General features: G+C 38.7%; 3 protein-coding genes and 1 pseudogene across 5 annotated transcripts; 3 read left to right on the top strand and 1 right to left on the bottom strand.

The window, feature by feature from the left end:
• Positions 1-2,650: 2,650 nt before the first annotated feature.
• LOC141845654 (cyclin-D1-1-like) lies at positions 2,651-4,592 on the top strand. 2 transcript variants are annotated; one of them, XM_074733718.1, is made up of 6 exons: positions 2,651-2,943; positions 3,043-3,129; positions 3,449-3,544; positions 3,633-3,834; positions 3,910-4,040; positions 4,126-4,592. In XM_074733718.1, exons 1-6 carry the CDS (start codon positions 2,701-2,703, stop codon positions 4,309-4,311), a joined length of 945 nt encoding a protein of 314 aa, XP_074589819.1. In that variant the 5' UTR covers positions 2,651-2,700; the 3' UTR covers positions 4,312-4,592. The 2 variants fall into 2 exon arrangements, with proteins under 2 accessions (XP_074589819.1, XP_074589813.1); XM_074733712.1 differs by having other exon boundaries at positions 3,016-3,129.
• A 2,734-nt stretch (positions 4,593-7,326) lies between these two features.
• On the top strand, positions 7,327-9,985 carry LOC141824709 (protein PLASTID REDOX INSENSITIVE 2, chloroplastic-like; annotated as a pseudogene).
• Positions 9,986-10,193: 208 nt separating this feature from the next.
• Positions 10,194-11,523, bottom strand: LOC141833558 (uncharacterized). Of its 2 annotated transcripts, XM_074721037.1 has the most exons (4): positions 11,500-11,523; positions 11,123-11,408; positions 10,888-11,018; positions 10,194-10,502 (listed from the first exon to the last, which is right to left on the bottom strand). In XM_074721037.1, exons 2-4 carry the CDS (start codon positions 11,385-11,387, stop codon positions 10,401-10,403), a joined length of 498 nt encoding a protein of 165 aa, XP_074577138.1. In that variant the 5' UTR covers positions 11,388-11,408; positions 11,500-11,523; the 3' UTR covers positions 10,194-10,400. The 2 variants fall into 2 exon arrangements, with proteins under 2 accessions (XP_074577138.1, XP_074577145.1); XM_074721044.1 differs by lacking the exon at positions 11,500-11,523 and having other exon boundaries at positions 10,888-11,015; positions 11,123-11,487.
• Positions 11,524-17,972: 6,449 nt separating this feature from the next.
• LOC141824698 (xyloglucan O-acetyltransferase 4-like) lies at positions 17,973-19,496 on the top strand. The gene is made up of 3 exons (XM_074712031.1): positions 17,973-18,117; positions 18,206-18,483; positions 18,732-19,496. The coding sequence occupies exons 1-3, from the start codon at positions 17,973-17,975 to the stop codon at positions 19,494-19,496; spliced, it is 1,188 nt and encodes a 395-aa protein (XP_074568132.1).
• Positions 19,497-20,388: the final 892 nt, after the last annotated feature.

Raw genomic sequence — 20,388 nt, 5'->3', positions numbered from 1 at the left:
AAGAGCTCCACTTCTAACCAACAGATAGCCGAAGCCAAATTCGCAAACTTTTGTGCTTCTCTCTGCTCATCTGTCGTTGGACCAGAACGAACAAAATGACGTCGTATTACAGGGAGGGAGAGACGACGCAGAAGTGTCAGATGTGTGATGAGGGTTGGTGGTCCGGCGGAGGCACGACGGCAGAGCTGCCAACGAGTTTGCTTACGGTCCCTCGCGGCAGAGGAAACCTTAAGGTACTCTTAAATATTGCCTCCCTGTATTCTCATGCTGCAAAAGGTTGGAATCCGCCAACCTAGCGGTCCCACACGATCGGCCCCCCGACCATCTGTGAGGAGGTAAATCACGGTGAATGCGGGACTGGCCAGGACATGTTGGTCGAGAGATGGGTTTTACGCCTCCCTGTATTCAAGCACCCATCGATTGCATTCAAGGTGCTTGAGAAAATTCGTATGAGAAAAAAGTTATTTTTTAACACGTATTTTTTATCAATCTTTTTTAAATCATGGCAATAATGTTTAGTGGCTCGGGCAGGAAAATTCAGGGACATCATTCCCTATTTCGCCCAAAAAAAAACAGAGAGGAAATTTGTGTAGAACTTAGTGATTCAAGTGTTGGACAACGTGAATACGTGAAAACCAGCATCAATTCACCATTTAATACGTGAATATTGCCAGACATTGAGTTCCCTGTAGTGAGGCATGGGATAATCAAGTAAATGCCTATGATCCAATTTAGCATTTACTGATAATTTATGTTTGAACAGTGACTGATATATAAGCAGCCAATTGTGGCAGTGCAGTTGCAGAATTCTAGACCCACAAGACTCCAGATCACAGCATGAATCATTGTGGATGAATAAATGTAATATTTTCGTCATTATAAAATATAAACCAATGGAATGTAGCTTGTCTTATCAGGTTATGCTTGTGACAGCAGAAAAGAAGAATAGCTTTTAGTTATGGGTGGAATGGATTACTACCAGATACTTCTCCAATGATTCAGTATGGACTAGGCATTTCCTGAGCGGGACTTGGTTAAACCGATTGGAAGTGTATCACCAAATCTTGTTAGGAGCAGGCAGGCTAAGTGGCTATGGGCAGACCTTTTTATTTATTTATTTATTTTGTAGAAGAGTGACAGTTTGTTTGTAAAAAGCTGAGGTAAACATTCAAAAATATCCAAAAAAAACCAGAAGAAAGGCGGTTTGGTTGGACTAATCAGGGATCCAGTTAGCACAACAAATGGATTTGCTTTATTTATTTATTTTGTAAAGAGTACAGTTTGTTCTTTTCCTATAACAATCAGTTTGTTGGACTAATCATGGATCCAGCACAACAAATGGATTTGCTTCTAATAATATGTTCTTTTCCTATAACAGTGTGATAAATCTCAACCTATGCAAGTACATGCAACAGATGAAAATTGTCAAGATAGTCTCGGACAATACAAAGAACTATATTGTTCTATCTTAAGATTTTTTTCCCCCTTCATTATTTGTGTTTTTGCTAACAATTAATGGTGTTCCTGAATGCAGGCCCCAAGTTGAATGAAGATTAGTGACGACTGTTACCAGAGTTGCAGTAACAACGGTTTCGTGTTAGCTGCAGTATAAAACCCAAACCATCTCATATGGAATCCAGATCCTGTTTATTGCAGTGGTGCCTGAAAACCATTCTGACTGATCCCTGCCTTACTTGGATCACTGTCTGTGATGGAATCTGGGCTACTCTGAGCACTTCAGAATGTATGGAGCTCACTCATGACCATTCTTTGTTTTTTATTTGGAATTTTTGGATGCATACCAATTATTGTTCTGATATCTGCCACTGGGCATGAAATAATAAGGTATTATCGATATCTCATGTAGGATTAATTGCACAGAAACAAAGTTGATGTGCAAATGGATATAATTAACAAACGAGCTGTGGGCAAGACAGATACTTATCAGATTGCATTTACACGTAGCAACGCAGATTAATCAGTGTATGAATTTCTTCATTATTAAAAAACAAACATTTCCGAGTAGTCATTGCTTCAAAACCAAATAATGCAGTAGTGAAAATTAGTTTATGTTTTCTTGGAGAGGAACAAAAACATGTGCAAGGGTTATATATATGTAAAATGTTTCCATTTTTATTTGGTCAAATTTGTATATTGGTTTTTGACGAAAATTGTTATAGATTATGGATGACAACGAACGGTAAAGGACGACAGCTCATCTAGACAATAATCAAGGATATTCTGACTCAGGTAAGAGACTAGTGCGTCGCATGAAGAAGGTAAACTGCCGGGAAAAGGATATTCTGCCATTAACGTAAATGGATATTACTGCACACAAAGAAACAAACACAAACCACAGTCAGTTGTTTGTTCCCCACATGCACCATGGTAGACTACATGTCTACGAATGAAAGTGGAGATATAGATTAAACAAACACACACACACACACAGGAAAATTGAGTTAGATACGATAGTAGCTTACACTATATTCTACAAGTTACAAAGAAAAGAATTTAAAGTGATTTTAAGGTAAATTAACTTTGCCATTATATAAATGCATACTTGGTGGGAGTAGACGATGTCTCTGCTTCTCAGCTCCAGACGTCTGGCTCTCTCTACTGCGTCGACTGTCGAGTACTTGAGTCTGTCCTCCGTCTCGTCTCCACCGGGCTCTGGTGCTCCGCGGTGATGGAAAAGATATGAGGATCCGGCTTCCTCTGCCACCCACCATGCCGCCCTCGCCGTCGGCCTCCTCCGGCTGCTTCGACCTCCTCTGCACGGAGGACACAGGCGAATTCACCAGTTACCGCGAGAACCCTGACGAGTCCGTCGCCATAGAGGGCGAGCCGGCGTCGGCTGCGACCGAGGTCGGTTCGGTTCGGTTCGAGGACGAATCGCTAGACCCGGCTGCACGGCGCGACGCCGTCGACTGGATTCTCAAGGTTGTATCTCCGGCGCAATATTGTGCATCCTAGAACTGTCTTCTGTGTTGTTACTAACATGCGCCGAGTCAGGTTAACAGGCGTCTCGTTGGGTTTCAGGTGCGTGCTTGTTATCGGTTCCGCCCACTGACGGCGTATCTCGCCGTTACCTACGTGGATCGTTTCCTTGCTTCTCACCGCTTGCAGGTTGATCGATCTTCATCTAATCGGACGACCACCAATCTGTCTTTTTTGCCTTGTGAAATTTTGAACTCATTAAGCTTCCGTGTGTATTGTTTGTTCTTAAAATATTTGAATTATTGATGATGATGAAGTAAATACATCTTAATGTTGACTCATTTAACTGCCTGCGGTATAGTGATGAAACTGACAGAGTTTGCTGAATTATGAGAGAAGTATTTTATGATTGGTTGAATGTAAACTGTTGCTTGGGCTCTCATTGCTCTCATTGCTAGTTATATTTTAGCTCCATGGGTAATATAACGCTGGTTGTATCACAATGCAGCAAAATGAATGGGCACTGCAACTTGTATCAGTAGCTTGCCTCTCCCTAGCTGCAAAAATGGAGGAAACACTTGTCCCAACCCTTTCGGACCTGCAGGTGATTGAAGTAATTAATTAAGAACAGTCATGCTACCGTGACCATTGTATATTTACCAAGCATGCATAAAAAATTGTTAATTTTTTAGGTGGAGGATGCAAAGTTCATCTTCGAGCCTCGTGTTGTGCTTCGCATGGAACTTCTTGTGCTCACTGCATTAAATTGGAAGCTTCAAACTGTGACTCCTTTCAGTTTTGTTGATTTCTTTGCTTATAAGATATATTCTTCCAGTAAGAGAGCACGAGTCTTGGCTTCGAAAGCCGCACAAATCATATTAGCAGCAATGCCGGGTAATAAAAAAAGCTTTTTTGTCATACCAATTCTAGCAGATGTAGTGGTTTGTTTTCAACTCTATGTTGCAACAGAGATTGACATCACAGTTCATTGCCCATCGGCCATTGCTGCGGCTGCCATAATCCGTGCAGTGGATGGGACTCAGGATCTAGCCGTTTTCAGTCCTACAATTGCAGCATCATGGTGCACTGGACTAACTGAGGTAACTGATATCGATGATCACTAGTTTTGATTCATAAACTAATTGATGGTTGCATCAATTCAGAGTTTCAAATTTGTCTTTTTAGGAGAGAATCTCCAATTGCTATGGAATTATGCAACAAGCTGTTATAGAACGAAGGCTAAGAAAGTCTCCAATGATTCTTTCACAGCGCAGGGTATCTAGTCCATCCAAGAAGGACTCTAGGATCTCATCTTCCTCCTTATCTCAACCAACGAAGAGAAGGAAGCTTAACAAACACAATCGCCATTGAGTAGCCAGTGGAATGACTCTGCTAGAAATAAAAAAAACATGACTTAGGGAACAAGAAAAGGGTTGAGTATCATATTGGTTTGGCAGATTCCGTAGTATTTTGTGCAGGAGTTTGGTTTGTTTCCGTTCTAGTGTGGAAGGCTAGGATGTTTCTTCTTTTCTTTTTAGTCATTATTATAGTTGTTCCATTTGTTGGCTCCCATTATTTTGTGTGGTAGAAGTGTGAAAGATATGTATTCCTCTGTGGGGACTATTGCAAATAGAGAGTGCATTGATTATTGAAAAGAAGAGAGCCAGTTGGCGTTGCTTCTTGTAAAAATAGTAAATTCAATATCCAAGCAGGATAACATGGTAACTGATGACGTTCCAGATCTCACTGTTCCATTGCTTCTGGTCAATTCTCTGAATCATCCTCATCCTCAGCCTCAGCCTCAGCCTCAGCACAATGTGCATGATGAGAGCTTTCTTTTTGTTGTTTTGTTTGGGTCTTGTTATTTGAGCATTGTGAATTATGAGTCTCATGCATTATGCGTGTGTTTTCACTTCCAACATGCTTGTCAGCCTAACTGACAGTCATCTTGAGGTTGTGTTCCTGGAGGTACTGAGTAGCTATCTAGTAGTAGTAGCTCATTAATTAGTCATATGCTAGGCATTGGGTGAAGAACTGCTGTAAAAAAATTGCAGGATGCAGATAGACCTCAATGCATGCATGAGATATTCGAAAATGTAAGCCTATGACATCTAAAAAAGGACAAACATGTGAAGAACCTAAATTTGCTGAAAGCTTTTGTGATCTGAATTCTGGACCACTCTTTCTTCCTACTTTGTTATGCAATCAGTCATCAGCTATGGTAGACACCAAAAAGCAGCTGCAAACTCAAAAAATCTGCACTCCCAGTCTGTTAATTCACAAAAGTATACATTAATCTTCCTTTATACCTTTGACAGGAAGATGGTTAAAGTCGACATGGAGTCATCACCCATATCTCTTCTAGATATTAATCATTATCTCATAAAATCTGTGATGGCAGATGAAATCACTCTGCTACAGTGGCAGTATCTTTGTGGGGGACGGTAACATGATGGAAATCATGGAGAAAGAAGATGGATCAGGCAGAGAAATCATGAGAGTTGGTCGGAATGCGTCCAACCAGCACAGCTCAAGAAATTTGGTACGGTGTCGGGCATTACACCTTATTGCCTGCGTCGCTAACGAACTTGAAGACCGAGTTAGTGAGATCCACATCCTCTGCAAGAAAACAAACTTTGCAGAATCCTCAAGGTACAAAACATCTTGATTAGGACTTGTGTTCTATGGTTCCTTGATTTCTTTGTGTGCTTCTATTTGTATTATCCATGTTCATCATTAGTCTTTATGACGTCCTGTATCATGACTACGACTTGTAGAACGACCTGGCTTCTTCTGGTGAGTTTACTGATCAATGGGGAACCAGAGCAATATGCAACAGCAACAAGTGTCTTTCATACATCATTCAGACAATATCATTATTGTTTTATTAATTGTATAATTGATAGAATAAGCTTGTGAGCTTCCAGAGCTATCTGAATGAGTGGGAAAAGGTAGGTGAAGATTTGCTTTCTAATCAGACGGGAAAATTCAAACTTAAAGTAAAATCAAATTGGTCTTATGTCATTTGTCTGAATCTTATATTGCAGCTGTAAAGCTGCCTCGTACAGCAAAAGTCTTTAGAGGAGGAAAAGTGTTGGATTGTTGAAGAATAATGCATACATGGGATGAAAAATTCAATAACTAGTCAAGGATGATGATGATGGTTGTGATTCAACTACTACATAGTAATCACTCTAAGTTTAATGCTGAGTATTTTATTATCTAGGACTAGCCCTACACTCTGAACTTTCTCTTTCCAATTATCATAACTTCAGCTGTTAAAATTGAAAGTCGTGGACAGATTCCCTCTTGTCTGACATGTTTCCAAATGAGTGAAAGAGAAGAAAATAGTCTTTTTTTCTTGAAAAAAAATAGATGATATTCTTCGTTTTTTTTCTTCCTTTTCCATCCTAAATTCACCAGACTTTGTTTCTTATAAAATCTCCTGGATTTCCACCACCTTTTGGAATTCTCTTTGGCCACAAAGAAGGAATCATAAGAACAAGACCTAAAGCTAAAGGCTCTTTACCACTCAACATTTTCCTTAGCCTCCTTTCTTTCTCGATATTTACCTAAATGTTAGCGTGTTTTGATAAAGGGTGCTTCAAACTTTTGTTCTCTCTGCAAGAACCATCAATCTCATGCTCATGGTGCTGAAGTAGGTCCTGAAATAATGGAACCAAAAAGTCAGCATAATGTTCACTAGTCAGGCAAATGAATGATGCCCCGTTGTTGTGAATTTTATTGCAGCAACACACTCTGAAGCAAAGGAACCATACATGTTCTTTCACTAAATAACCAAAGTGAATACGCAGTAAATATCTGCAATGACTCTGCTCTGCATTAAGTAGGATGAAGTTAAGGTCTTATTCATAATCATCAGTAGCCCTTATCTCTTTGCCTGTCAACTAGTTAAAGTCATCCCCTGCTTTTTTTCTTTTGGCTTTTCCTTTTATTTCTGGCATGATGGTGTGCAATTGGAGAAGACGCTATGATGGCTGTGGGGAAACGCAAGTTTGGAGAAGTGATAGATGACAAAGACGTGTCCATTGTTGGTCATGAAAGGAGCTTTGGAAGAAAGAAATTAGATTATGTGTACTTTGTGTTCCAAATGATGGTAAAGGCTGCGTAAAGTATCTTGGATTAAGATGCCCACACATACAAATAGACATTAACAAAGATAATCATTATCTGTAACAAAAACTAGTACTTTTTTCTGATCCAAAAGACTAAAAGTGTTCTTTTGAAGTGTACTTGGCACTGTATCATGCATGTGGTGGGCAAATCAAATTTGCAGTATATTTCAATCCAAATCGAGCCTAGCCATCGGCCCATATTGCCTTATTGGGCCGGTCTCCTAATCCGACAGATTTTGTGAGCATTTAAATGGGCCGGCCCATTTTGGGGGAAAGTAGGCATTGGCCTGTTGGTCTTCGGCCAATTTTTTCGTCATCTCTGCCGCCAGCATCATCCGAACCATCTGGGTTTCGCTTCGCGGTCCGAAGACTCCGTCGCTTCCCTCGGTGGCCGATCCGCCTCACCCCTTCTCCTTCGATCAATGTCGCGCTCGATACATCCGCTGCCAGTACTTGGCGAGCGGCATGGCAGCGGCCTGTCTACCACTACCCTGATCCCATCCCCGAATTCGCCAAAGCCGTAAGCTTTTTGTGGTTGATGTTGTTTTTCCATAGCTTGTTCCTTTCTCATTTTTTTTGTCTGAAGAAGAAATAGTAATATAGGAGACGCGGAAATTCGAGGACGAGCTCCGGAAAAAGATTTTGAAGAACAAAGAGGTCTTCAGCGACGGCGTGGATGAAGTCGTGAAGATTTGCGCGGAGGTGATAGTTCTTTCCTAACAAATTAGAACTTCATTACTTGTGTCTGTTAAGAGTGCAAATAGCATTACTCTGGAACACAGTGAATAGTGATTGGGCGAATTGATTGTCAGCTGAAATTATAGGTATAATCTGGCTATGTATTTTTACAATGCTAGATTAAGGATTACTAGGAGAACGTTATTGAATAACCGTGTTGTTGGGAAGGTTTAACCATGTCGCACAGTTCCAAATGGAGAATATACCCTTGTGGTCAAGATTATGAAAATTAAAATGTTATCAAAGTGAAGAAATTGGAAATTGGTTTATTGTGCGAAATTTCATTCTAGGATTAAAATAAGATACTAACTCTCATGTGTGCTGATGTCTCTCAAGTATGGTTATATAGTCAAAATAAAAGACATTTTTCCAGAACTCAGATTAAATTAGTCACCATGCACTGAAATAATTTATATTTGAAGGAGATTTAAGTGGACTCAGAAATGGAGTCTATGGGAAATGCAATTATAAATGTAGGTTTTGAATTTGGGAAAAGTGATGAAGAGGCAAAAGGGGTGCAAAATTTTGAATTTACATCTTATGATTTAAAAATTGTTAGTAATTTTAAGAAGAAGGAGCATTTGAGAAATTTTAAGAGGGACAATTAATACAGTTAAATATATCTTTTCTTTACTAGGAAGGTAAATTGACCTATTTATAAAATTGTAAAGCGTTGAGCTAATAAACACTGACTAAATGGTCTTCGATATAGGACTTAAAAAACATAAGAAGAAAAAAAATATATTTCTATTTTTTAGACGAAGTAGATGACGAAATTTTACTGACAATATTATGACTTTTTAAAGATACAATGAAGAAAGAAGTTTGGAATAAAGTTTTGATGAAATTGATGTTATGTGGACTTGGATGGAAAAAAATAAGAGAAAAAATATAGCAAGCTTGTAAAGGTAGAAGAGTTGAGAGTGTTGTGAGGAAGTACAGAAGGCTATTGATTTGAAGAAGACATGTTTGAAAGGTTGGAAAAATTTTAGAAATTGGTTTTAGATGAAGATGATTTAATTATATATATTTAGCCAAAAAAAATGAGGCAAAAGGATTATTAATAAGTATAGCAAAATTTAAGACGTATAATAAGTTCAATTATCATCTAGGAGCTAAGAAAGGAAATTATTTGTTGAATTAGTAAATCTAGGGTAAGAAAATTAGAGATTTAGACAATGCTAGATGCATAAAGTCAAAATGTTCTCATTAAGAATAATATAATTAAGGGAAGATGAAACATATAAAGTATTTATTGCATACCCCTTAATGATTATGTAATTAAGGGAAGATGAAACCTATAAATTATTTAATGAGCATTCTACAAGGTTAACTAAATTTTTTGTTAAAATTTGAGAATTAAGAGGATGCACGAAGAATGGAGGAATTTTTTTTATTACTTATTTACAAACGGTTAATACAAAAATATAATACAGTCGTTACAAAGATGGAGGGATATGATATTCTGACAAGTTAGTTTTAGTTATCATAATATGATAAATAATAGGTGATTAAAATGAAAAGGAAAGTTAGAGTTATAGTTATCATAATATGATAAAGAAGAGGTGGTTAAAATGAAAGAAGCATCTAGATTGTTGTGTGATCATCATAGGTCTTTTAGACTAAGAGGAAATGGAGAGCAGCATCTTGATGTAGCTACAATACATGGTAAAATATGAGAAAATAGGCTAAGATGCTACTATTACGTTCAAAGACAACCAATAGATTCTATAGTTGGAAGAAGTGCACTGATAATAAGCAAGGTAAAAAGGGTAGAGGAAGATAAAAAAAAAATCAGCATATGATTTAATTGGTAGTGTGTTTCAAATAATTGTTTATTGGTAGAGAATCAACTTGTAGATAAAACTCTTACCAGCATTTATTTGGTTTACTCTTTCCAGATATTCAAAGACTTCTTAGAAACAGAGTATGGAGGCCCTGGGACACTGTTGGTAAGAACCTTTCACTGATATCTTGCTTGGATTAAAGGTGAATAAACTTCCTGGAGCTGGTTTAGCAGCAAGGGCGGCTCTCTTATGGGGACAAAACTACCTCGACCAGGATCGGGAAATATGGAACTTCCAACAGTCTCACTGATCGTTGCATTTACATAATTTTTTTTTGGCTTTCTATAAATGAATAAGAATGCTGTGATTATAAAATTTAACTTGATTCCGACTTCAAGAATAAAAGCAGTCATCTTTTGCCATGTTTCACTTTCCCAGGCTGCATTCTTCCAATCTATCAATTGGTTTGTGATTATTCACCTCATATCCACTAAGATTTCTGAATCAGGTAAATTTGACTTCTACTATCACTAGAAATGCAAATACATTCTCTATCGATTCTAGTTCATGGTTACATATATTTTCCTTACTGAACTCTGAAGAATCATGCATCAACTGTTATTGGAAGTCTATCTTTACAGACAGGTTATCTCTGACAACATTACCCGATATCTCAAATTTTCATAGTATGCACTCAACTATTCATGAACACACCAGCCACACAAAATTAGCAAATGGTTGAGATTTTTCTGTGAATTCTTTCAAGATTTCATTATATGTTTTCTAAACTGTTGCACAACTAGCTAGACATTTCTGAAATGCTCTTCAACGAAGGACGCCATTGTTTGCCTTTCATTGTCATCTGTGTATTCTTTAGTAGATCTTTTTCTTGCCTTGTTACCTGTTTAATTAAAACAAAATAGTGTTAAAACGAATTGACAGTAGTATTTCTGAATTCAACCTAAACATTTTGTATACATCAATAAGGGAGATTTATATTCCTATTTCAAATTCATGTTTGTTTTTTTTTTTTTTTTTGTTATCTTCAAACTGCTGATGGGTGACAAATTAACATCGGTTGCATCGAGCAGTCCATTAGTTGTGTTCTTCATGATTGGGTGACCATTTTCTGTTTCATGATTAGATCTGGGATAATTTTTTCATCGTTTTTTATTTACTTTTTCAATCTACTGATTGATTAGGCCACAGTGGAAATCTCTACACTAGCAGTTGGTATATCATGAAATACACCAGGATAATTTTATAGCAACAGTTGTAGTTCATACCTCATGTCTTATTTGTGAATGCTCCTGTGTTTCCTCTCCGTTCTGCTTCTGCGGTTGATGTTTGCTAATCAATTCAGTCTGGCTTTTCCTCAGCTTCTCGTGCTGCCTTTGCCTCAGAGCTCTGGCGACTTCTGACCAAGAAAATCGCCACATACGATCGCCCGTTAGTTCACCCCAGAAGACTTGAAAACGGTAACTAGCACGGCAGAAGAATAAAGACACGAGAAATAAGAACCTTGGGAGCTGATCAACCGGTACACTTGCCCGAGCAGAAGCATTTCCTTGGGCTTTAGAAGCTTCACCCTAGTAATCCGGATGCCGCCGCCGCCGCCTTCCTGCCTCTCATCTGGTGGGATGTAGAAGGTGACCAGAGCCACGTGATAGCCCGGGTTGCTCTTCATGACGTTGGCAGCGCTCGTCGGCCAGAGTAGCCTCTCCACCTTCCCGCCGGGGCACTGGATCACCACGGCCGTCGTATCCGCTGCCTGGCAATTCCCCATCCTTCTCTGTATTACCTTCCCCTGCAGTTGAGTGGTAATTTAGCACACAGGATTGAATGGAGGAGCGCGGTGAGGAAGAAAGAAGTAGAGAAAGGACTAAGGAGCATTCAACTGCAGCTGCCTTCTTTGAGTTGCCTTATTTAATGAGATAGAACGAGGTAACTCAAAACTCGATATTATAGAATAAATATCCTCTTGTCTGCATTCAATCTATTTTTTTCTTAAAACAAAGAGGGAGAATGAAAACTTCCGTCTGCCTTTATGAAACCTTCCACGTGGCATGATGTCACTAGTGGGCCATCATGGTATAAGAGCATGGTAGGCGCGCGTGTTATACGTCGCAGGCCGTGAAGGATAGGAATTATAGCATCTCCTGCATGCAGGGGGCGTGAGATTCTTCATGCCGTAGGAGTGTGAATGTATGTGGGAGGGGCCACGTTATACCAAGAGAAGGTAAGCAGACTGTTGTCGCTGATAGTGATATAACATTGTTGCTTCCTTCGCTACAGCCAGCTTATGGGATGGGATATGGAGGGCAAAGGCTGCTACTACCTTTCTGTGATGGACGCTCGCCCTTACCTGAACAAACCTTATCTTGATTTCTGGCGCTAATTAAATTGGCTCCGTGAGCCTCAGGTAACAGTCATCAATAGTTGTTGTTTGCTTGTGTTGCATTAACAGTAGTAATATATTGCTTCACGAAGTGGTTTTCTCTTCATTTAATCTGACTAGCGACGCATGAGTTCAGCAGCAGTAACCAAATGGTCCAACGTGACCACCCCTTTCTCCGGTCCATGATTGCCCTATGTTGTGGCATGAAATCAGTGATCATGGTCGATGTCCCAAAGTAGGGTTTATTAATTAACTAATGCACCAGTTTTATTAGTTTATGCAGAGAATCTACATTTATTACTGTAGTCTGCAACATGCTTTACTTGTTAGCACCAGAATTTTTATCATGTTCATCAGCAAAGAAAAAAATTACTATGAACAGCAAACTCTAAATAAATAAGGTATTACTGTATTAGAAAGGTCAAATCAGTCTCATCGACCTCCACTTTCTTATTATAAAATGGTTGTTGGTTGTGTTTGGGCATTGAGTGCTCCCAGTATTTTAATTTTCTTGTTTGTATTCTGTAGGGAAAAGGGACTGCCCGACAGACAGAATGGCTTGTTGCATGTAGATAACCACCACTTGAGAGTTGAAGGTATGATGCCTTCAAACCTTCAAATGCTAGCTTGTATGATAGCCCTTCGAGGTTTTGCTTTCTTCAAAGCACTACTCCTCAGTCCGGTGTCAAGATCCCTTCATTTAGTTCATAAGCGGACTAAACGCCATTAAGAGGCCATGTGAAATGTTGGAGTTCTCACATAAATTGTCCAATCTCACCTTATTCAAACCTAGCTCAGCAGGGGACGACCTAAACTACATAAATATATCAGTATCTTCTCTGTTCATTGGATTTATCTAACAATCAAGATTAAGATGTCCTAAGCATATAATACTTGGTTTTGTTCAACTATAAGCAAGTTGTTGGCCTTCTTTTGTCCTAATTGTCTGTTGCGAGAATGCAGTCGAGTGCCAATTGTCATCTTCTTCCTCATTATCCTCCAGAGCATGTAAGGACACCATTTAATCAGGGTGAGGTCCCATTCTGACTGGTTCAGGATATTCCACATCTCACATCTCAATTAAATAAAATGCCCATTAATCAGGCGACTGATGAATATATTAAATTCTTTTATTCCTTTTTTTTTTCCTTTACCAAAGAGTAAACACAGCATAAAACTTTCCATTGGGTGACTGATTATTCCTGAATTGTGTTTATCATAACAATTTCTTAGTTCATTTTGGCCTGAGGAATATTTGCTTTTGTCTGATCCCCAATTTTGAAAGGAAATAATTCATAGAAAAAGAATAAAAAATATATTTTGTTAGTTTTGGTTTTGTTGAAGGGAAGAAAGAAGTAGAGTTGTCTCTCCGGCAACCTGAAGCAGGCAGAATCATCAGCTGCTTACGACAAAATGCAACACAAGTACTACCAACCGTGTCAGTCCACAGACATGGCTTCAGTTTCCTTCATGTCCTGCAACAGTTGTGATCCGGTCTGCAAATCACAGCTTTAGTAGGTCGATCGTTTGACTAAGATCAGTGCTCTTAAACTTGAACCAGCCTGTGAGCTGGTCCCCAAATCTGTTCAGACCAACTCGATCGGCTTCTGGTTCTTAGATTAACCGGTTGAACTCGTTCGACCCGGTCTCGATTTCGAAAACAATGATTAAGAGAGCACTCATGATTTCGGGGCTCCATGATGCATCATTCATTTCATCTATTGTTAGCTTTTGTGCACTCGGAAGCACCATTATTGCAGGCTTGCATTTGCCAGTTGCCACCATGGAGATTTAAGATCTCAAGTGCAAAAGTTGGAATTTTTTTTTAATACAAAAAGCATCCGCATGGCTGAGTTAATCAAGTTTCAGGTTTCCAATTAAACCAAATTGATCGGCCAAAAAAAAAAACTAAACCCAGATCGTCGATCCACATTTATTTATTTCTGATAATTGTTTGGATTAATAACATCTGTACTTGACTCGACCATATTCCCACTAGAATTAACAGAAAAGATTAGTCGCATAATTTAGATTTATTTTAAAAGAGTACTTAATTATTGAACTTAAGACAAATCCACCCGAACATAAGCACTAAAAATGAATCTAATAACGAATCAGTTCGCATTTGTAAACTTTTGACTCAAACAGTAGAAGATTATGATTGTAACGGCAAGAAGAGTGCAAGAAATAAGAAGGAATCTATTCCACCAACAATTTAATAATTACATTGGGATAAAATGTTGACAAATTGAGTAATAAAGGGAAAAAATTGGTTCTAAGCCTTTAGTCAAGCAAATTCATTCCCACCGTCCCTATCTATAATTAATGTGTTCAAGAATTGATTCTTAACCAAGAATATATAGTGTGATTAAAATTAGGACTTTAAATCATTTGAAAAAGATTCACTATATATTGTTTTTTAATATATATGTTGATATGTTTATTGACATTGGACGACTAGTCCTTCACTGGATGCGGCACCAACTCGTCCTGCTTCGGCGGAGACGCTGCTCCGGCCATCTCTCTCCTCTTCCTCCTCAAAACCTCGCTTCAAGAACGCTCTCACTAGTATAGCTAGAAAACTAACTTTTTTCTACCATCAACTCCAGGAAAAAACTGAAGATTTGAAGGACTGGAGAGTCAAAATCCAATCTTATTTGTTCACCGACTACCAATTCCAAGAACAACCATCACAATCAAAATCCAATCTTCCTTTTCGTTCACCGACTACCATTTCCATGGAACAACCATCACAATCAAAATCCAATCTTTTTCGTTCACCAACTGCAAATTCCAAGAACAACCATCACAATCCCTCCCGGAGAACCTTGAGGAAGGAAATGCAAGAAGAGTAAGCAGCAACCTTCCACCAGTGAGGCAAAAGACGGGGAAAGGAAACTGGGTTCTAACCAAATGGCTTAATAAAGAACGAAGATCAACAAATGTGCCCCTCTCTCTCAATAGGAGGAACCTTCTGCAAACTCTCCTTTACCATTTCTTTTTCTCTTTTTTTTTCTTTGTATACGTGTTTTATAACCCAATAGAAAATAGAATCACATCCAATTTGATAATAGGAAGAGTTTAATCTTATCACTTTTGTTTCTAAATGAAAAATATTCTCACACCTAATGTGACATTGAGAGTGATTCAGTGAGTTCCAGGGGCATGGTTGAGTTGGTTACTGTGGAACAGATTTACTATAATAGACAATAGTCGAATCTCGACGAAGCCGAGCCCTCAAAAAGTTTGTCTGTACAATCTCGGGCCCTGCGAGACTACAAGAAGACGTGACCTTAGTGCTTATAAACCCAGAAGGGTAGTGGATTGGGAACAACCCCTTTGCATATATTCTCAGAAAGTCTCAGTATTTGTTAACTCAAAAGAGTAATGGATTAGGAACAACCTCCTTAGGTACAACCCTGATGTGATGAGGGATCCTGGACTTCAAGTCATATAGTCACTTAATTAACTGACAGGGCAGAGGCATGCTTGCTCGCTCAGGGGTACCTCGCCTTGATCACCTAGTTAGCAAGAGTTTTCCCCATGGGAATCTCTCCCCTAAACCTTATCCCCTCCAATTGTTTCGCTCTATTATTGTTATTAACATACTCTTCCTTATTAGTGGTATGACAAAGGACTCTGTCCTAAAGGTAGCAAGGGAATCGTAACGATAATACTCTTTGATCAAATCAAGGATCAACATTGAAATGAAGAGCCACCAATCTTGATGCGAAAAGATGAGATGGTCCTACTCTTCCATCACTAGTTAGCTCCCCTGCCCCATCAACATGTTAGACCCAATGGGTGTTAGACAAGGCTAATCATGCATGATGAAAGACTAAGTTCCGCTTTCATCGCCAAATAAGGAGAGTCAAATATCCAATCCTGCTCCGTATTTGACGTTGTCCAATCTTCGTATAGTGTGTTGGCGGTTAATAACACAAGTGGGAAGCCACATGAAGTTTAATGCCTCTCATGCATGTCTAATGATAAAAGAGGATAAGAAGGGGGAGGGGTGGTTCTCCGGAGGTTTTTTTTTTTTCCTCTCTAGTTATTTCAGAACCCAAACTCTTCTTCTCCAGGGATCCATAGTTTTTTTGACATTTGGCCCACTTAAACCCTTTGCTCGGGAAAGAACCTTTTTTCCATCCAAGCCCTCCTCTCCGAGGAAGCGACTTTCATTCTCCAATCGTGTGTTGACTTAATCATCAGAGGGGCAAAGCCGGCCTTTGCTCACTGGTATTGATCTTGTAGGCCGCGAAAGAACAGACACTTCTTGGAGGATTCCTTAGAGGACGACGTGCATAGTTGAAGGTGGAAAACTCTATCAGTGTAAACCCTAATTAGGTGTGGCGGTTGATCAGAAGGACAAGGCTGCATGGAGGAGGATTTGATCTACGTCAATGATATAGAGTTACAGCAGTCAAAATTAAAGAACAAGGTTTTTAAGTATTTGTTTAATTTGGTGCAAAGTTCCATGTCTCTTTATAAGCATTGTGAAGGATAGTGATTTATTGCTAAAGAATTTTTTTTAATAAATTCTATATAGGAACCATATATTAACTTTTGGCAAGCTTATTATATGCTAACATTTTGCATTACTCAAAACACACAACCATGGTTTCATGTTTACCAAAAGTCTGTAGTTTGCCAAAATAGAATAACTAAAATACCTCTTATTCCTTAACCCTTCTCCTGAGACACACACATGTCAAACTAGTCGTCGCCCTAACCACATTGAAAAAAGTAGAAGCATCAGACCCATCAAGGGTGCATGTCTGATGTCTTGCATAATCTACCTATATTTTTGTTGGAACCCTCACCCTCCCTCAACACTTGCTTCCTCCTCCGTACCACCATTTACACCTATGTTGCTTTTAGCTGCAATGGTGACATTGAGATCAACTCTCTCACCCTAATCAAAACACTATTAATGATAGGGTATCTAGTATTTATCTATGAATTTGAATCTTTTTTAACGATAATAAAATTAAAAAAAAGCTTAAAATCATTTCATATATGAGCACCATTATATCTTTAATAGTTTTCTAATAGTATTTTTAATTTTCTATTAATGATTTTGAGCCCTTTTAGGTCATTAATATATTTTGATCAAAATATCTTAATGGCTAACTCAAAATCATGTCATATGAACATCATTACTTTATTCATTATAATTTTGTCTCTACGTAAGTTGTTTTGGTCAAAATATCTTGATGCCTTTAAAGAATTTAAAATACTATCATATGAAAATCATTGTATTCTTACTAATCTTTTCATAGATTTTTTGGCACCACAACATCTTAAAGATTCAAAAAAAAAACACACTTAAACTTATAACATATGATTCTTAATACATATATCCTTACTAGCCACTTGATAGTTTTTCTCCATGATTATATTTTAAGTTTTTTAGGTCATCAACTTAAGTTTTGGTCAAAATATTTTGATGACTCAAAAAGGCTTAAAATATTTATAATATATGTTGTGATTTCGATACTTCAAGTAGCCACGAAAACTTTTAAACTTATAGCAATGACTGATCTTTCTTTGCTATATATATATTTTTTATAATAAGTTTGCAACCATAATCTTAAAAAGGCAATATTTAAATCATTATTGTAATTTGTTAGGGCATCAATTTAATTTACTGCCTCCTTGTTCTTTTAAAGGACCAGAAATTTTCTGTCCAAATTTATCACCATTAAATACGGGGGGTTTCAATTTTAGATACCAATATAATTAAAATAAAACAATGAAATTAGCAGGAAGTTATATGTGTGATTTCCTAAATTTAATTAATCTCAATTCTGCAAGACAAAATTGTAAACTATGTATTCTCCAACCTAAACGATCTTACTTAACATATATGCAAACCTTAACCCTTGCCCGGCAATATTCCAGTGCGTCCTGCGCCATATGAACAGGTCAAAAGAACCTTAAACGAACGACGAGGCATCAAGCATGGGCTCGATGAAGACCAGGTCGTTCCTAAGCTTAATCCTCTCTTTCTCCATCTTCGTCTTCCTTTCCTCCCTCTTCTCCTCCAATCCCTTGACGGTCATCTACAACGGAAGCTTCAAACTGTGGCACCCGGCCGCCGACCAAACCATCACCAGTACGTGCATGGTTTTCTGTATTTCTTTTTTTCCCCATGCATGCGCAATTGCAGGATCCAGTCTTGAGCTTTATTTCTTGATCTTTAGACGACGATTGCGATTTGTTCGACGGGAAGTGGGTAAGGGATTATGGTGGTCCGGGTTACACTAACAGGTCATGCCGGATACTGCCGGAGTCGCAGAACTGCGACAAGTACGGGAAGGATCAGGACTTTGTGAATTGGCGGTGGAAGCCGGCGGAATGTGATCTACGGCGGTTCGACCCGGTGGCGTTCCTGGAGGCGGTGAGAGGAAAGACGATGGCGTTTGCCAGCGACTCCGTCGGCAGGAACCAGAAGGACTCACTCGTCTGCCTCTTGTCTCAGGCGAGTATCTGTATCAATGCCTGCATTAAGATTGCAAAGATTTTATGTGTGTGTCCATGGTCCTTGTTGCTGAATTGGTAAACAGAAAATAAAAATCCTACAAAAACTTTAACTTAATGAGGAAGAAATTCATAGTATAAGATTCATGAATGTTACTGAATTTGACTTGAAAGTAGAAGAACCGTTACACTTGATTGTTTATCTCATCCTTGAAAATATCTGACTAATAATTTTGTTCTGATAAACAGGTTGAGGAACCACTCAATCTAAAAGGTGACAAAGAAGAAGACCAGATCAGGAATTGGTACTTCCAATCCTATGATTTCACCCTCATGCTCTTGTGGACAAGATTTTTAGTGCAAGAACAAGAGAGAGTGGTAAATGGAACAGGAACTGGGGATTTTGATCTGCACCTGGACAGGGCTGACACTAACTGGACAGCAAAGCTTCCATTGGTAAACTACCTAATCATCTCCAGTGGACACTGGTTCTTCAGAAACCTTTACCTGTACGAAAACGGTAAAATCATAGGGTGCGTCTACTGCGGCCAGGCGAACCTGACCAACTACGACTTCAGCTTCGCAATTCGAAGGGCCTTCAGGACGGCTCTCCAGTCCATCAGCAGGTGCGAGGAGTGCGAAGGGATGGTAACTTTGGTGAGGACCTTTGCACCTGCACACTTTGAGCATGGTGCATGGAACACTGGAGGATACTGCAACAGGACCAGACCATTGAATGAAACTGCTGTTAGGTTGAGTGGCACAGACTGGGACGTCAGAAATGCTCAGGTGGAGGAGCTGGAGAGCTTCAGAATGGAGAAGACGAAATGGTTTGGAGTTCTAGACGTAACAAAAGCCATGTTGCTGAGGGCAGATGGGCACCCAGGGTCGCACTGGAACAACGACTGGAATAGAGGGTTTAATGACTGCGTGCACTGGTGCTTGCCGGGTCCTATCGATACCTGGAATGAGATGTTATTGGCATTGCTGAAAAAAGGATTCTCAGATGTTTAAAATGTAGCAGATACCTCAAATCCTCTTTTATAGTTTGAAACGTGAGCCAGATCCCAAGGATTATGAAATGAAAGGATCAAGAAAGAAAGATTTTTCAAATTGTTACTGAACTGATACAGCAGCTGCCAAAGTGAAGTGAATGGATCAAGGGAAGAGAGCCAAAGAAAGATGAACCTGCAAACTTGTAACTGATATATCATTTACAGGAATCGATTTGCTAAATTAGATATCTAGGTAGGTTAATTAAATGTGCAGTTGTCTCTCAAACTTCTCTAAATTGATTACTTTAGGCGACGGCAACATTCATTTTGTCTCCATTTGTTTCTTTCAGTGATCTTTAAATTGAGGTTTAATTTCTTTAAATCACCACAGAGAAGTCAGACAATAAATTGAAATTTTAATTCATTTCGTATCAGTTTTCTTTGGCTTTTTGAGATTCAGAAAGCCTCTTCTCGTATAGGAATCAGCAAAAAGAAAAGAAAATAGGTAGGCGTCATGAACAATATTTGTGATGAATGCTGCTATGTCATGAATGAGGTGATAACATAAAAAAAATATATTATCTTAATTTTTATCTCCAAATTCCAAAAGGGGATCGATGCCGCCGAATTAAGTTATAAAAAATAGTCACAGTTTTCCATCGTACGCAGATACAATTGAGATTCCATTACTTGTAAGCAAACACAATCTTTTAAAAATAACATTTAATATTACCACAAGTAAAGAAAATGGAAGAAAAACTATGAGCCGGTTTAATAGTTTAGAACCAAAACCAGGCTAATGATTAAAATTAAGGATAATACAGATGGTGAGATTTATCAGTGTGCGTATAGAAATCTGCTCACGTACATGCAAAGGAAGTTGCATTATCACCGTTATCACCCAATATTGG

This window comes from Curcuma longa, chromosome 1 (assembly GCF_044706935.1).
Source record: "Curcuma longa cultivar G26 ecotype Majalengka, Jawa Barat chromosome 1, ITB_CL_G26_1.1, whole genome shotgun sequence".
Taxonomy (NCBI): domain Eukaryota; kingdom Viridiplantae; phylum Streptophyta; class Magnoliopsida; order Zingiberales; family Zingiberaceae; genus Curcuma; species Curcuma longa.
This window is presented reverse-complemented; position numbering and strand designations above follow the sequence as displayed.

Excerpts from the sequence above, each read along its gene's own strand:
- LOC141824698 (XM_074712031.1), top strand. The coding sequence starts at position 17,973 with ATGAAGACCAGGTCGTTCCTAAGCTTAATCCTCTCTTTCTCCATCTTC. Across the intron at positions 18,118-18,205 it reads CGCCGACCAAACCATCACCA|ACGACGATTGCGATTTGTTC; the intron begins GTACGTGCATGG and ends CTTGATCTTTAG. Across the intron at positions 18,484-18,731 it reads TCGTCTGCCTCTTGTCTCAG|GTTGAGGAACCACTCAATCT; the intron begins GCGAGTATCTGT and ends TCTGATAAACAG.
- LOC141845654 (XM_074733712.1), top strand. The coding sequence starts at position 2,701 with ATGAGGATCCGGCTTCCTCTGCCACCCACCATGCCGCCCTCGCCGTCG. Across the intron at positions 2,944-3,015 it reads CCGTCGACTGGATTCTCAAG|GTTAACAGGCGTCTCGTTGG; the intron begins GTTGTATCTCCG and ends GCGCCGAGTCAG. Across the intron at positions 3,130-3,448 it reads TTGCTTCTCACCGCTTGCAG|CAAAATGAATGGGCACTGCA; the intron begins GTTGATCGATCT and ends ATCACAATGCAG.
- LOC141833558 (XM_074721037.1), bottom strand. The coding sequence starts at position 11,387 with ATGGGGAATTGCCAGGCAGCGGATACGACGGCCGTGGTGATCCAGTGC. Across the intron at positions 11,019-11,122 it reads CCGGTTGATCAGCTCCCAAG|AAGTCGCCAGAGCTCTGAGG; the intron begins GTTCTTATTTCT and ends TTTCTTGGTCAG. Across the intron at positions 10,503-10,887 it reads ATTCACAAATAAGACATGAG|GTAACAAGGCAAGAAAAAGA; the intron begins GTATGAACTACA and ends TTAATTAAACAG.